Here is a 17,061-nt window from a genome sequence, read left to right as displayed (position 1 = left end):
AGGGAAGCTGCCGAATGTGTAAGAAAAAATGTGTTTATTATGGCTTGATTGTGATGAAATTGGTTGCGTTTTCTGTGAGTATTTTTACTATGATGGGGAGATGAAGAAGAAAACTGAAGTTGCAGACAAATTTAATATGTGCATTTTTTTACTGTGACGGGGAGATGAAGAAGAAAAGTATGGGGAAAAAATTGACAGGCAAAAGATAAATTAAACAGATAAATTTCAAAATAAATAAACAAGATCAAGAAGTTGCAGATCTACTAGAAGATAAAACGTAGAAGATAAAAATATTAAGGAAATAATAAAGAAAAATAATAGAGAAATTAAAGGAAAAAAATACCTGAAATGAAGAGTGTGTTTCTTGGCTTTTCAATTGTTTTTGAACAGAGACGTAGAAAGGGAGATTCAGATGTGTAAAGATAGGAAAGTGTTTTCCTTTTGACAAGGAAAGGAAAGCACTTTCCTGCAGGTAAAGTAAGTTTTTTTTGTTGACTGGAATTAATTTTCTTTTGACCAAGTTTTCGGATGGTTACCAAACATTGGAAAATGAGGAAAATGAATTCCTGGAATCTGGTTTCCTTGAAACAAACAAGGCCTTAGGCAAAGCCACAATAAATAAAGTTTTGAACGCATTTACGGACCTTGAATTCTTATCTTTCCGTGAACTTACCTAATAATTGTGACATGTACCTACCAAATGCTTCTGGATTTTCAAAACCTAATATTTGAAATTTTATTACTTGATGTGTTACTGTGAAAAGTGATGTGTACCAATTTGAAATTTGAAATATCGAAGACACAATTCCATGCATTGCATCTTAAGTCATAGCTCATAACTAGTTTTAATTAGTGATGCAGTTTTAAAAATCTAAGTATTTTAAAAATATAGTTTCCACAATTCCATGCATTGCATCTTAAGTCATAGCTCATAACTAGTTTTAATTAGTGATGCAGTTTTAAAAATCTAAGTATTTTAAGAATATAGTTTCCGGGTTGGATAATGGGTTAATTAATTAGTTTTACTAATTTTATTTATTTTTTTTAATCAAGTTGGTTGATAATTTATATTTATTGTTTTGTAAGTTAAGGTAATTTGTGGTTAATACTTAAAAAAAATCTCTTTTAATTGAGATGAGGACTCTTCGATGTATAAATAAATATTTTTTTAAAGAGAAAAAATACATCCTAAAGAGAAATGGCCTGAAAATATATTTACAGTAGATAATAAAGATTGTAAATTATTATTTTGAAGGTCTTATGATATATTTATAGTTCATGAGTCTTATCTATTTGTAAAAAGAAGGGTTTAAAGTTTGATCTTACTTTGATACCATTTAATAAGGGATAAATATTCCTTACATCTATACTAATATTTGATAGAAATATGTTGGGTTATTAGAGGACTTTTATGCACCTAAAAGGTGTAAAAAAATTAAGGTGCAAGACTTTAAATGTAGCTAAACCCATGGAGGCTGAATTCTTCCTTAGAGTTAGACCCAATAGAGGATGGTCATTCCCTTAGGCGTGTCTAAAGGATGATGGTCGTTATCTTGAATTTGGCTAACTGTCATATCTTGAATCTGACATGTTTGTCTAACATACATTACCTTAACGTTAGTTGATTATCAAATCCAAATGTCTTGAATCTAGTATATTTGTCAGACTCGTATTATCTCATTTCTTTAGGCATGTAAAGGGAGGATGGTCGTTTCCTAGAGCTTGCCTAAAAAATAATCTTTCCTTGAGCGTACCCAAAAGAGGATGACCATTACCTAAGACTTGGCTAATTACCAAGTCTAAATAACTTTGGTTTGACATGTTTGTCAAACTTATATTATCTTGAACTTGGTTGATTACCAATTACATCTAGGTCTAGTTGGTGCCAAACCCATGACCCAATAGCATATTGGTCTAGCCAGCGTCAAACCTAGTATCCCAAGGTTTAATACACCACCAAGCCTAATAGTGGTCAAGGTTGGCTAGCGCTAAAACCAGTGTTCCGAGATTTTAGCACACCACCAAACCTAATCATGTCTAATTCTAGTTAACATCAAACATAGTATACTGCAAGCCCTCACTCAGGACATATTTAATTTTTTGAATATGTCCAAGAGAGAAGGGTCTTCATAAGAATTTTTTAAGCTGGTTCAAAATATGCTTATCAATACAGTTAAATTTAAAAAGAAAAATGATTAGAAATGGAAAAGGGGGAACCTCATATTAATCCCCGGGTATTTATCAATTCTCAACTGGATTCCCAAGCTATCAATTCTTTGAATTTGGCTCCAAAAGTAGCAGAACTTCCTCAATCTAGTCCCCCTTCTAAACTGAAAGAATGTGTTACGCAGAAAGAACTTTTTCTGAAGAAATTTTATGTTTCTACTAAAAGGGGAGATTTTAAACAGAAGACCTGGTTGAGGTATATATATATATATATTATAAGGATTTCACTGAGAATCAGTTCATATATAGTTGAGGGACTAAATCCTAGTTTGCTCGATGTGAGAGAAAGGCTCTCACAAACTAGAAAAATTCTTTATGCAAAGGTATATATATCAAGTCACGGGACATTCTAGCATCCAAAACAAATCAAAGCAAAATGCTTTATGCAAAGGCATACATAAAGTCCTATTGTTGGATTACAGAACTCTTCCTTGTATCTTTCCTTGTAGCAAAAACAAAAGGGAAAAGTGATACCCGTTGCCGCACCATCATTACACTTCCATTAACACAGTCCTACTAAAAAAAAAAGAAAAAAAATACATATATATATTGAAAAGACAGGAGTACATTTGGTTCAGGCACTGCTATAGCTAACAGATATTCATATTCCACGAGGATATATATACTTGCTGGCTGAATGCGTTCTGTAGTATCTATTACCTGCTCAAGAGAGGAAACCAACGTTCTTGGAAATAGGAGTGGTAAGAGATCAAGAAAAAGAGAAAAACAAGCAGAAACCCAACACCCCAGGGAGTTCCTCCAGCCCTATGAAGAGAGTCCTTCTCCGGCAAAGGCATGTAATGGGAAAGCCTCCTGCCATATCGATAATCATCATTGGAAAGCAAATGAACAAGCAGCAAAAGCAGCAAGGGAGACACCGAGAGGAACAGCTTCACTTGATCGAACATGCTCTCTAGCACTGGCTCGTAGTTGATGTACCATGATAGACCAATGAACATCAGCAGTATGAGCAGGAAGAAGCAGAGGTGTACTGGTAATGGAGGCTGAGAGCTGTAAGATGATGATGATGATGAATATGAGTAACTATTGCCCATTTCTTTTTTCTTGAATAATATTTCTGATTTTTACCCAAAAAAGTAGCAATTAAAGTAATTAAGCTTGGTGTGTTGTGAAGCGAGGAAGATGCAGAGAGGGTTTATATAGAGGAGTGGAGGATGTGCTTTTTCGTTGCATAACGAAGGAAAAATGAGAACTTCACTTGAAAAATAAATTATTAAATCCCTCGGACGGTGGAAATTTTACATGGCCGAGATTTATGTTATTAAAAGGTGGCTAATGAGGAAATGCCACGTATCACCGACCACGGGATAGATAGGATCCTGTATGTATCAGTTCTTCAAGCTCCTTGGATTCCCGATCTATTTTTATTGGTAGTATTGTTTATTGGATAAGAACTTGAAAGCAATTAAATTATAAATTAGCAAAACAAATTAGAAGTAAAAAATGTATCTCTCTAATCAAAACTTGTATTTTCTTATTCACAAAAAAACAAAGACATGTCAAGAGTATTGTTTTTACATTAAAATTTATATAATCTTAAAAGCAAAAAAATGTATCTCTCTAATCAAAACTTGTAATTTTTTATTCACGAAAAAAAACATGTCTCTTTTTATCAAGAGTATCATTTTTAAATTAGAATTTATCTAATCTTAAAAGCAGGTTTCAATAAAAAAAAAATATAAATCAATAAGTTTTACATGAAATATTAAAAATAAAAAATCCAAGAAAAATCATATAAAATATTTGCAATAAAATAGATATTTTGCTTGCATTAAATATTCATGAGGAGATTAAAAAATATATATGTTAATATCATCGTGACAAAACTATAATATTATTTGAAAACCCAAATTCCAATCTTTGTTTGCTAAAAGAAAAAAAAAACTATCATATAGGTCTCTAAACCTAAACCTAATTTTGAAACCATAAAACATAAAAACTATCATATAGGTCTCTAAACCTAATTTTGAAACCAAAAAACACATATTAATTAAAAAACAACTCAAAAATAAAAATATAAAGCCTGATTAATCTTATCAAATATCATTAAAAGTAGAAATTACTTGATTCAATTAAAAAATAATTCAATAAAATATTCTATAATTTATATATTCGAGAGAGAGCTTTCTCTTTTGTTATGTTTTTCAACAAATTTCTCTTTCTTTTATGAAATACTAAAACGCAAATGTAATGGAATTACTTTATCTTTATGAAAGGTTAGGACTAATAATTTTGGATTTGTTAACATTAAGCTAACCCATTATTGTTTTTCGCGCAACCAAGAGCATTAAAACTCTCAAGACCTTGACCTATTACCCGAGCCAGCTGGCCCGACTCCAGTTGACAGCAACCATTTCTTTTTTAAAAGTGCTAGCTCGAGGGACAGGGTTTTTTTTTTTTTTTTTGAGAATTCTATTATGGATCCTGAATAATTAAGGAGGCTCTTTTGGGCAATAGATTAAGGTTGCTCCAGAGAAAGTGGGTTACCGGTGCGATCTCTGTAAGGTCCACAGCACAATCAGCTTCGGATGGAGAGTTTTCTGTCATCTTTTGAGGCTGAGCCCCACCAATAAAGGAGGCTGTAGATTGCCTTGGATGCTGCTGCTGCTTCCTTCTATTGTGAACGTTGCCTGCTCCTCTGGCAACACAGATTTATTAATATAAAAGGGAATCATGCTTAGCTAGATCCAATCCACCTAAAGTAAAAAAGACTCGATATATTTTTGTTTTCTTAGACCTTAAGGGTTAAGTATCCGATGACTTTGATGTTTTTTTTTTTAATTATATATGTATATATATATAGATAATAATTTTATAAATTTTAAAATTAATGACCATCTAAATTTTAGCAACCCTAAAATAAAACTTGAATTAATAATTTTTAAAAAATAAATTTATAATTTGACTTATCTAACTACACCTCTTAAAATTTTAAATAATATTTATTAAATAAATTATTCATATATTACTTAGGATCGATTCACAAATAATATATATATATATATATATATATATATATAATTTAATTGTAATTTATTTGAGTCAAACTATTCATAAAGACTTCTGTAAAAATATTAATAAGTCAATCATCTGATTTTCAATTTCTTTTTAACTTAGAAAAACATTCATCTCACCTGCGACCACGTATTACGTGCGGCGTATAACGTGCCACTAGTCTAGTCAGCAACTAAGGAGTGACTTTACAGGACGTGCTGCTCACTCCTTAGTTGCTATACTGGTGGGCCAACAAAATAGAAGATGTTGCTTATGGGCTAAAAAGATTAGAGTTGCTAATCCAATGGGCTCGAAGTACAGAGACCTTTCAAAAATCCAACAGGCTGACCGTGTGCTATCAATATTCCAAACCCTAATTTTCCTATCCAGGTCCATGTTCATGTATGTATGCATGGTGTCGTCAAAACGGTGAATGATGCAGCACTAGCCACAACCTTTAGCCAATGGCACCTGGATGTTTCGGTCAATCATGCATAAACAAAGGGTATATTTGTATTTACATTTTCACTGTAAAATACTTTTTATTTAAAAATATATTAATATAATATTTGTTTATTTTTTAAATTTATTTTTAATATTAATATATTAAAAAATTAAATTAAAATAAATTATTTTTTTGTAAAAATACTTTTTATCCTTAAAAACAAACAAAATATTAAGAATGAAAGATAACAGCATGTTAAAATAAGTTCAAATCATTTGAATAAAAAATTTAATTAATTTTTTTATTGTAACTATATTAATTTTTATTTTCTAACAAAGATTAATATTATATTATTTTTAATTAAATTTTCACTAATATCTTGAATAATTCAGTTAATTTAGAGGGCTCATGGCATTATTGTTCTTTTGTCGATGGCTGTGTGGTGAGCTGAACAACTTTGCAGTCCACTTTCTGTTTCAATTCTCAATTAATCTTGGACCGTTGCAGGCCCCACCACATCATGCTCTTCTCCACGAAACTCCTCCTTTACATTGATTGCCCCTTGGACGCATTGCAAAAAGTTTTTTTTTTTTTTTTTTTTATATATATATATATATATAACATTAATTTAATATAAAGTGATGGTTGGGAATGGCAAAGCAGTAGATAGTAGATGGTATTTTAAAATTCTGACCCATTTTAATAAAAGTTTGGAGAAAATAACACATATTAAAAATTATTTAAAAAATAATACAGTTTAAACATAAGAATAATGATTGAACAAAATCATTGTTGAAAATAATGGTTATTTTAAAAATTATATATCTCCCTTTCAATTTAATTTATATATATAAAAAATTAATTTATAATTTTATAAAAATTCAATGTCTCATAAATAAGTTTAAAGATCCAATAAAAAAAAAACAAGTCACTAAAAACACATTAGATATTTGTTTTATATACTTTTAATATCATTAGAAAATTTTTAATAAAATAATTCTCACCACATATTAAAATACTATTAAAAATATTATTAAACATGGTTATAATTTGTTAGAAATTTTTTTTCATTCTCACCACATATTAAAATACTATTAAACATGGTTATAATTTGTTAAAAATTTTGTTTGGAGTTAATTACAATTATATTTAATATTTTTTCAAGACCTAGTTAGAATTATCTTATTAAAATATTTATAACAGCACTGATATGTATACAAAATAAAATATTTATATATTTTTGATGGCTTAGTTTTTCTTTTATTTTTTTATTTTTTATTTTTTTAATCACATTATCTTCTTTTTCTTAACTATTTAAATTTTATTTCTTAACTATTGAAATTCGAGTTAACTTTTATTTAGATTAATTAATTTATAAAATCAACATGTTTTAAAATATTTTAGCGGGCTATCTTATCTTCAAATAAAAAAATCCGATAGTAGACTGATGAGATGGATGACGTGGCTGCTTCATGAGGGGATTCAATTAATTCATTCATTCAAGCAGGGCAACCTCCCCCATCTCTCCCTTGGTTTTATCATTCCTTGATTCCTTCTCAAAGCATCTCCAATGGAACAGGGGTAATATGGTCTTCTGGACCAGCAAGCCTTGACAGAGGTCGGTTGCAGAGGGGATTTCCTTGCATTATTATAATATTTTTTCGGCAAAAATAAACGGCCTTTCCCTTCTCGCTCTCCCCTCCTCAACTGATTCAAATGCAATCCCCCTATTGTATGTATTAATTATTTAATAATTAATGAATTACATGAAGTCATGATAGTCATCATCCAAATCCAATCCAATCCTATAGAAATTGACCGAAGAAGGAAATACAGAGGGTGAATTTGGAGGATTTCGTTGCTACCCTTCGTCTTCTCCCTCGGGTTCTTCACTCTCCCTTTCTTTCTTTCTTGTTGACTTTCTCTATTTATTTTTATTTATCATGTTTCATGAGTGTAGTGTAGTGTGGTGATATGTGTACAGTGCATACAATTGTTTTTCTTGACATGCATACAAATTTTATGGCTAAATTCCATTACCCACATGATTGACGATGGACAACTGAATATCAACCACTTACCAACTTGATATATTCTTTCTAATTTGATAGATTTAATCTCTCCATTTTCACAATGATTCAATCTTTCTTTGTCCATATTGATTGGGTTACTCTCATCTATTTTAAAATTGAAGAAGGTGATTATTTTAACAGAAACGAAAGCCGTTACTCTGTGACAGATGCTTGAGTTGAATTCTCTGTACTTGCTATGAAGGATGCTTGATATTCCTTATGTTAGAAAGATTTTGCCTTTGGAAATTGTTAAATTAGTGGACTTGATATCTTTCTCTTCTTTGCACGTTCCCACAGTCCAGGAACTGGACTACTTGGAGAGTTTCAAAGAGGTACAGAATCCAACCCTGTAAAGTATAATGGTTAATGATGTTGAAGATGATGATTCATGCCCAAAGCCTGTTGGAAGAAGCTCTGTTTTCTATTATGGTGTCGGTCATATGCTAAACGACATCACGGCCGCCTGTTGGTTTACTTATCTTCTATTGTTCTTGACAGAAATTGGACTGTCCCCTAGGTAACTGGTCCCAAGTTTTTGTAGTAACACTACCTTGGTGCTATATTTTATATTTGATATCTGGCTGCGATTTTGTGCATATCTGTGTATGCCTGCGGCTTTTCACCCTTCTTTTTTTATTTTCCTGATAAGAAACATACATGAGAAGCACTTATGGTTTATCCCCCGCATCATTGGATTTAGCAGTTATTAAAAAGGATGTAATGATGAATTAACAATTTCTCCCCCTCTCTATCATAACAAAATCAAAATGTTTGATGAATTTGAGTGTTTAAGTTTTACATATTTCATGAAAAAGTGGAAAATGACTCTCTTGAGATGAGAAATCAGAAATTACCTAATCTGCATGATACATTTCCCGAAAATAAAGAGGCAAAAGACCCAGGTGAGATAATCATGTTATCAAAACTGTTTCTTATTGGTATAATTACTGAAAACCAAGCAGTAAAGAAGCTATTAATGACAGACATGTTTCTGTTGCTGTAAATTCATTCTTGTTGTAGTTCGTGATTTAAACTGCTTATTTTGCAGGGATGCTGCTATAGTTATGCTAGCAGGTCAGATAGCTGATGGATTTGCTACTGTATTTGCTGGAGAACTGGTACCTTTAAACTAATTATGTTGCAGCACTTCATTTTTTTAATTGTAATTTCTCGATTTGCTTGTCTCAAGGAACTGATATTTTATATGTGGTCTATGATTGTTTTTGAAAAAATGTCTCAGAAAAATATAGATCCACCTTAGTTTTTGTATGTCCAATGATTTGTGCCTGAAGAAACCAAAAAACACAGCCAGCTGGATAGATAATACTTAACTTCACTAATGATTTATAACAGTGAGATGTTGTACATCAGATTTTTTAAATTATGCAACACGACTTTTGAAAGGATATGGTGAAACTCGTAATAGAAAAATATATGTGATGAGGCTTTTGGGGACTAAAAGGTTCAGTCTTTCTGCAGATCTTGAGGGGTTTGTATTTAATATTTAACTGTTTACCTGATAAGTACCTTGGTTTGGAAAGGCAAATATAAATGATTAAGGATTCAGAACAGGCTTCATTGACTTTGCTTTTTAGTTTGCCCTAATATACATATTCAATGAACTTTATGCTTTGCTTGTTGTTTTATTGATTCTCTTATGCAATTACCAGTTGTAATTTGGTTTGGTCTACATTCACGACTGTGTTTTGGCTTCCAAATACAGGTGGAGAATAAAACAGGAAAGAAAAGGAGCTTCTTGAACTGTTGTTTGTATCTATGATTATTTTAACACTTCTGCATTGATAGAACTCTTTATTTGATATGGGTTAGTTCAGCAGAAATTAGCCAATCGTCTATGGCTGTTATTAAATTGGTGTCAAGCATTAAAACTGACCATATGGTGACAAAAACAGGGAAATTTACAATTTTTACTTTATTTCAAATTTCACCTTTAATTCTTCTGCTTATTCATTTTTAATAAGTTGTAATAATATCATGGAGCATTGCCTAAAACATGGATGCCTATGCTTTGTATTTGGAATTGAAAGATGATATCAGAATTTGACAGATGAATGCAATCTATCTGAAATTTTTGTTTCCTCGTCATTGACATATTTGAGATGCTAAATTGTTGAATGATTTTATGTGATTTTATTTTTTTGGTAATTCGTGGTCTTTCTTTCTAGGAGTAATTTTTTGTTTTTTTAACTGTTTGTGTGATAGATAGACAGGTTTGGACATTTCAAAATATGGCATGGTGCAGGATCTATCTTGGCTGCCATTTCATTTTCTTCAGTTTTTGGTGGTTGCTTGCCATGCAAAATCTTGGCTTCCTGTTCACCAATAATAGAAACTATTTCATACAGCACGTTTGCTGCAATCTTCAATGTGGGATGGGCTGCCACCCAAGTGTCACACATGTAACGATCTCCATAGTTTAGTTATGCTTGCATTCACTATTCTTAATTCTTCAAACATGAAGGACAATTTGGTTTCCTACATACATCAATAATTTTTAAATTTCCTTAATCTTTCCACTGCTTGACAGAAAAGCCGGAGCAGTATCCAATTTTTTTGTTTAGACATAAACAAAGAAGAAAAATTATCACCAAAACTCCATTTTACTTTGGTCATATATCTCTTAAACTCCCTGGAAGAATTACAGTATGTTGTAATTGCATCTTTTAGAAAGCTGCAGCATTTGCACTTTCAACTTCAATTTTTCTTTTTGTTAAGGTCCATGGTGAATTGCATCTCACTGAATTCAACAAGCAGGGTGGTGATGACAAGCTGTCGGAATGCTTTTACCATGGTTAACTTCTCTGACTTTTGACTTAGTGCTATATTTCTTTCAGTACTTATCAATGCATATTTTCTTGTTTTGTTTTAATCTCCAAATGTTGTATAGGTTGCGAACCTCAGTCTTTATGCTGTTGCATTAGTAGTATTCAGTACCACTAAAGCAACAACACATTCTGATATTGAAAATCAGGTATGAGCTTGCTCTGTGTTGATTTTCTTTGAAGAACTTACTTTATGTCATGTCTTTACATCTGCCTTGAATGAGCAGTACCGTTGGATTGCATACACTTCAATTTTTATAGGATGCTGTTTTGTGGGAATATTTCATCTTGGGACTAAAGAGCCAAGGTACTGCTTTATGTCCTAACCTTTTTTGCATTACTTGGATGGTGTTTTGGTAATTGGTTATGTTGCCTAGAGTACCAGAATTGTGATGAATAACTGTGATGACGAGTACTGATTACTTTTAGATGAATATATTCTTCTACTTGTCAAGTTGCAGTCTGAATAATTATGTCCAGCCCTTTCCATTTATCTCATAAAACATATGCCACTTTGCTATTTGAATTTGTACACAAAGTGATTGCTTTTAATCCTAGTTGGTTATAGTAATATAATTAGCCTTTTAATGCAGATTAAAGATACGTGTACATGGAACTAGTTATGCAAGGATATCATGGGCTTACTGGTTCAAGAAAGTTTTATACTATCAAGTTGGTCTTGTCTATATGCTTACCAGACTTGTACAAAATGTTTCACAGGTCAGAACACATTTCCATTGTCTTGCTTGGCACTTATTTCATTTAATCTCAAGTTACTTATTTTGTTGAATATATGATACACTAGATATATGCGAGGAGCCAAAGTTCCCCATGGACTTATTCTGTTTTAAAGGACAAATTTCTATGTGTCAATCATTTTCCTGGAAGAATTGTCCTTTTAAGTCCCTAAAGAGCATGAGAAAAATTTTGCTAGAATTTGGCTTTCCTTTTTTTTTCTTTTTAATATTTTACAAGCACTCCACTGCATTACTATGTGTATGCAAGCTATCTGTCATTTTGAAAGAAAATATCATTCATTGTAAGTAATTTTTACACCCAGATGGCTTTGTTTTCTCCAGGCATATCTTGCATTCTATGTTATTGAGGATATGCGGATGGCAAAATCAGCTAAAGCTTTGGTAGGTCCCCAGACATTATCAGCATCAATTTTATCAGTTTTATGTGTATTGTCTTTGGAAAATGAATAAACTGATAACATGTCTGATTGTTGGAATTAGGTTCCTGCAATCATCTATATCAGCAGCTTCATTGTATCTATCATTATGCAGGTGGTCCTCGTATACCTTATATGAAATCATTACATGATCTCTGCATGTTCTTCCCTTTCATTGACAATTAGGCTTCATATATCCATATTCTAGGAAATGTATTGGACTGGACAACGCCTGAAAGCCTACTATTGTGCTGGTGGAGTGCTCTGGGTATTCTGTGGCACAAGCATCCTCTTTTTGCCTCGAAGCTTGAGTGCTTTCATGTATGTCATATCAGTATTTATTGGCGTAGCGAATACTCTAATGACGGTATGGCATAGTATTCTGCACTTTAGGCTTTACTTTATGTGGTGGTTTGTGTGGTTAAATCTCCACTCTTACTTATTCTTTGGTTTCACAGTCCTATTAGTCTTTCTCCTGATTCCCCATGAGTGTAAATGGTTTCTTGAATTCTTAAGGAAATAATACAAAAGAAAATTTGTATATGAACTTTGTTGGCATGATGAACTCTCCTAGTCCTGTGACAGATTGACCAAATTCACACACGAGAGTTTTCTATATTTAAGTGTCATTGATGGTTTTTAGTCTTGATCTTAGTTTATTGTACATGGCCTTACCTTTGTAGGCACTGTAATAAAAATGAAATTATAGATTGGTGGTAGAAAAGAAAAGGAGTACTGTTATATGGAACATCAGCACAAAGGGAAAGAAATATATGGTCCTTGAGATTTTCATATGGGAATTCGAAGGCTAGTTTGTCTTGCTATGGCACTATCGTATTTTTAAAATCTTGTATTTTAGTTTCTGTTAATTATTGATTCAAGGTTGTTCACACCTTTCAATTTTGTGAATTAATTAAATTTGTTGTTGTTGTTATTGTTTCTATCATTTTCCTCTATCCAAATATGAATCACAGGTAACAGGAGTAAGCATGCAAAGTGTTCTAGTTGGTTCAGATCTAAATGGCTGTGCATTTGTTTATGGATCTTTGAGTTTCCTAGACAAGGTTTCGTGTGGACTTGCTGTCTTTGTGCTTCAGTCTTTTCAAAGTAAGTCTTCACCAACTGCAAGGCCTGTTCTAATCTTTTATTCACACAAAAGGTAGAGAAAAAACAAGGCTGGTTGTGGTGTTTGCATGGCAACTGTAGTTGGGAGACTCCGTATTTCTATGTACGAGTAGTATTACCTCAATGTTGGGGGCTGGTAGATATACCTTTTCAACAATTTGTTTCTAGATGCTGCAGCAGAATATGAAACCTCAGTGGTTTAGGGTTGGCTGTGGTCTACCGCTCTAGAATAACCATCACAATTACATGATTCTTACTATACCATGAATTTAGACCATATGAGACCACAAATTTAAATTGAGCATGATATAGTCCCATTTCATAAGCATTCGGCAGTCAAATTTTTCTTACAGAGCCCTATGGTTTGTTCATGGCTTACCCACTTAACACCATCCACATACTTCAATGCAGGCTCCTCACGAAGATCACAAGAAAACCTTTCTACAGAATATATTTCAGTCACCAGATATGGCTTGGGTCTGCTTCCAGCTGTTTGTTCACTTACTGGGATGGCTATTACATACACTATGAAACTCCAGACACCTCATTCAAAACCCTTGATGGAACCGTTGTTGGAATGATTTACAAAAGCATCCAATTCTGTATAGACAAACCCTAACTTGCTCAGTCCATCGATGCAATTTGAATACCAATGTGAATATGACCCAAGGCAATCCCATGCAGCTAGAAGTGTTGAATGCAGATATACTTGGGACCAAGTCGGGGGATTTTTTTAGTTTTTGAACTCCCTTTAGGGATGTGATCATTGATATTTAATTTATGCTCACAAGGTGTTTTATTAAATAGGATCTTCATAGTTTAATCCTAACCTTGTTTCGCACGTTGTTTAGAAATGTTTGTATGAAATCTCAGGAAATATAGTTATGATAGTCATTGTGAAATTTATTTTGATGGGTCTGTTCCATCTGAAATTTCTGTTCCATTCTTAGTCGTTGCATGCTGTAGCTGACTTGGTTAAGCAAGCAATCGACAGGGATAGTTAGAATGATTTCACGGGATATGAGATTGGAATGTTAATCAGCTTAGGAGGTTTGTTTGAGCTTGTTTTTTTTTTTTTTATCTTTTTTTTTATTATTATTTTTCTTGCTTTTTATATGATTTTTCATCAATTTTAAAAATAACCCAAATTATTTTAAGTCTTTTTATTTATTATTTTATTTGTTAAATTTAGTTTTTTTAATTAAATTTAATTAATTAATCAAATACAAATTTCACAATAGTTTAATTTACTTTATAGGTCGTTGCTTTGGCGAAGTTTGCATCTTTTTGAGTGTCATCATAGAACCTCTTGCAATGATATTGAAATTATCCTGATAGGCTGTTTTTGATTAAGAATTAGTATTCACATCCAAGCAACGATAAATCTTTAACGAGTTTATTTTTTATTTTCTCTTTAGTAAGGTGTTGATATCTTTTTTTTTTACTGTTAATTATTGCTTTTTTATTATTATTTTTATTTATTTTTAATTTTTTAAAATTTTTTATTGTTGTTGGGTCTTGGGCCTTTTTTTATTTCTTTAAAAGCACTAGCATCTCCTGAGCATTATTTTTTCATGTTGGAAAAAAAATTAACTTGGTTAGTGGTGTAGCTTGAATTATCTATCTAGTTTATGTTTATTATATCACACTAATGATTTTGTAGTAAAGATTATTTAAAAAAAGTTAAATGCATACTAAAAATTCAAAAATATAATTAAAGAAAAACATACTTCATGAACATGGATGCATTGTTTTAAAACCTGGATTTACATGATTTAGAGTTTGGATTAGTCTAGGTTAAAAAAAAAATACAAAAAGAAAATTATCTAACTAAAACAATAAAAAAAAAAATAGAAAGACCTCGGAATTTAGTTGATTTGGTCAAAATCTAATCATTAACTTATTGACTTTTTTTGTTTAACTTATTGACTTTTTTTGTTAAACTAATGTTATTTGATTTTTAATTTTTTCTAATTCTTGTTACCCATAATTTAAGCTTAGCCCCAAATTAACCCCATATAAAGTTTTAATACCAGGTTTTATGCATGTACGCTGTTCTTGAAGAAAATCAAAACAAATGATGAATTAAATTGCAAATTAAGCAGCACAAAGGACTAGTAATTTATATTAATATCTTGATGAAAAATTACAGCATAACAATAAGAAATCACCCAGATGCATGAGTAGAATCAAACATATATGCTGTCCCGCTCTTGAAATATATGGCCGGCCTACATGGGCACCCGGAGAAGTGGCTTTTTCCGGGATCCATTATTAATGCGTGTGTTACGCTTGACCCTTATCAAATGGCTCACCACCTTGACATAACGACCCACAATTCCTTTCAGCTTCACTCCTTCCATTCCTTCTTTTGCTTGTTTCCTTGTTACGACTAATTGAAGCTGCTGCTTTTCTTCTCCCTTGAAATGCTGGCCAAGGGAATTCTTGCCTCCTAGCAATAATGTGCTCCCTATATTTTCATTATCTCCGACCCTTGTTTCCCCCACCAGCAGCCTGCTTGCTTCACTTTCTTCGTTGCCTGCGTTCTTCATGATAAGTTGCTTCAAGCTGCTCTTACGACTCTCCCCTTCTTCCTGATCGCATACTTTTGTGAGAACGCTATCTGCTCCTCGATCATGACCAACATCTTCAGCAGCATTTCCTTCTCGTGGCGCGCCTGTTGTGGGATTTTGATTGGTTTCTTTGGGATTCATCAACGGCTTTCTTGTTCTCCTGGACATGGTAATATCATAGCGGGGTTTGCTAGGAATATCACTTCCCATTGTTCTTAATCTGTGACCAATACTTGCAGAAGGGAAGAGTTTTGAGTGCTTGATGCATGTGGCAAGAAACGAAAATCAAGATAAAAGAGAAAGAAAGTAGGAGGATTTAAGTCTGACACAGAGGTTTACTTTGTAAACAATCAAAGAGGTGAAACGTCTGTTTTTGGATTGGTACTTGTCCATCTCTCGCAACTGAATTATGAGCAACCTTCCTCCTAGAATTTTTGTTCTCTCTTAAATTTTGATCAGAAGACATGAAATGGCACCAAACTACTACAATTCTTTCGTTATGCTAATTACTCTTTATAGATATAGACTCTTCTATAATCTATAGTCCCGCAATGCACTGCCGGGTAAAACTTTTTAATATTTAATATATTTATTATACTTTGACTCGATTTTAAAAAGACAGATGTTCAATTTTTAATATAATTCAAGTTTAAAATTATATCATATGAGAATTGTTCTGAATATAATTAAATAACTGGGATGATTAATAAAAAATAATTTGAGAGTAAATTAAAAAATGATAAAAAAAGACTTATAATCTTACATCTTGCTTAGTTTAAGTTTAAGATTAAGTAATATAAAAATTATTATGATATGATTTAGTTTATTTGGTTAATTCGAAAGCAATTCCAAATAACCTATTAAAACAATAATTACCGATTATTTAAACATGGAAGCTTGATGATATTTCTCACATTTTTTTTTTTTGGTAGAATAGAAGCAAAGGGGGAATAGCTTCTAACTGATGGTAAGAAAATTTTAGGTAACATCGTTTTTGTGGGCAGGTGACTTGCTAGCTTTCAGTGGACAATGAAAAAAAGCTTCTGTTGGTGCAAATTTCAGGCATCGAACAAAAGATAATTAATTATTTGAGTTTGATGTTAAGGAAGTTTCTTGGTGAATTCATGGAGCTTAGTAAATGACGAGTCAATCGATCATGAACAGGTGATAGGACATGTCAACAGAAGCAATCTATCACCTATGCTATGCGTCAACCTTTATGTAGATGAAAGGGAAAAGGTACACCAATTCATAGAAAATAATCTCACTCCACTAAATAATTTGGTTATTTTATAAAATATTTTTTTATTTTTTAAAAGTATTTTTGCATAAAATATTAAAATAATTCTAAAACATAAAAAAAATTATAATCTTAAAAAACATGATTTTAACTAAATTGCCAATAGCTGAAAGAAAAGACCAGAGCTCAGCAGAACACAAACATTTTTTAGTGAAAAAAAAGAGGTTAAAATGAAAAACAAGATCTAAGAATATTTAAGTTAAAATTAAATTGCATTGTTGTTGAATAGTCATGATTGTTGTCTCTACTTTCTAGTAAGGGAAGAAGCTGGACAGCTGCTTATATATA

At 31.9% G+C, this 17,061-nt stretch overlaps 3 protein-coding genes across 4 annotated transcripts; 1 reads left to right on the top strand and 2 right to left on the bottom strand.

Annotated features, from left to right (window-relative positions):
* Positions 1–2,524: 2,524 nt before the first annotated feature.
* On the bottom strand, positions 2,525–3,456 carry LOC105137802 (oxidoreductase/transition metal ion-binding protein). The gene has a single exon (XM_011043682.1). The coding sequence runs from the start codon at positions 3,279–3,281 to the stop codon at positions 2,883–2,885; it is 399 nt and encodes a 132-aa protein (XP_011041984.1). The 5' UTR covers positions 3,282–3,456; the 3' UTR covers positions 2,525–2,882.
* Positions 3,457–7,167: 3,711 nt separating this feature from the next.
* LOC105137803 (major facilitator superfamily domain-containing protein 12-like) lies at positions 7,168–13,818 on the top strand. 2 transcript variants are annotated; one of them, XM_011043683.1, is made up of 14 exons: positions 7,168–7,304; positions 7,498–7,570; positions 8,046–8,275; positions 8,807–8,876; positions 9,982–10,178; positions 10,495–10,570; positions 10,667–10,750; positions 10,829–10,908; positions 11,195–11,321; positions 11,681–11,740; positions 11,840–11,890; positions 11,984–12,142; positions 12,750–12,882; positions 13,312–13,818. In XM_011043683.1, the coding sequence occupies exons 3-14, from the start codon at positions 8,118–8,120 to the stop codon at positions 13,479–13,481; spliced, it is 1,365 nt and encodes a 454-aa protein (XP_011041985.1). In that variant the 5' UTR covers positions 7,168–7,304; positions 7,498–7,570; positions 8,046–8,117; the 3' UTR covers positions 13,482–13,818. The 2 variants fall into 2 exon arrangements, with proteins under 2 accessions (XP_011041985.1, XP_011041986.1); XM_011043684.1 differs by lacking the exon at positions 7,498–7,570.
* A 1,179-nt stretch (positions 13,819–14,997) lies between these two features.
* Positions 14,998–15,935, bottom strand: LOC105137804 (uncharacterized). The gene has a single exon (XM_011043685.1). The coding sequence runs from the start codon at positions 15,681–15,683 to the stop codon at positions 15,132–15,134; it is 552 nt and encodes a 183-aa protein (XP_011041987.1). The 5' UTR covers positions 15,684–15,935; the 3' UTR covers positions 14,998–15,131.
* Positions 15,936–17,061: the final 1,126 nt, after the last annotated feature.

Source organism: Populus euphratica, unplaced genomic scaffold, assembly GCF_000495115.2.
Source record: "Populus euphratica unplaced genomic scaffold, PopEup_1.0 scaffold71.1, whole genome shotgun sequence".
NCBI lineage: Eukaryota > Viridiplantae > Streptophyta > Magnoliopsida > Malpighiales > Salicaceae > Populus > Populus euphratica.
Note: the sequence above shows the minus strand (reverse complement) of the source record. Positions and strands in the feature narration are given on the sequence as shown.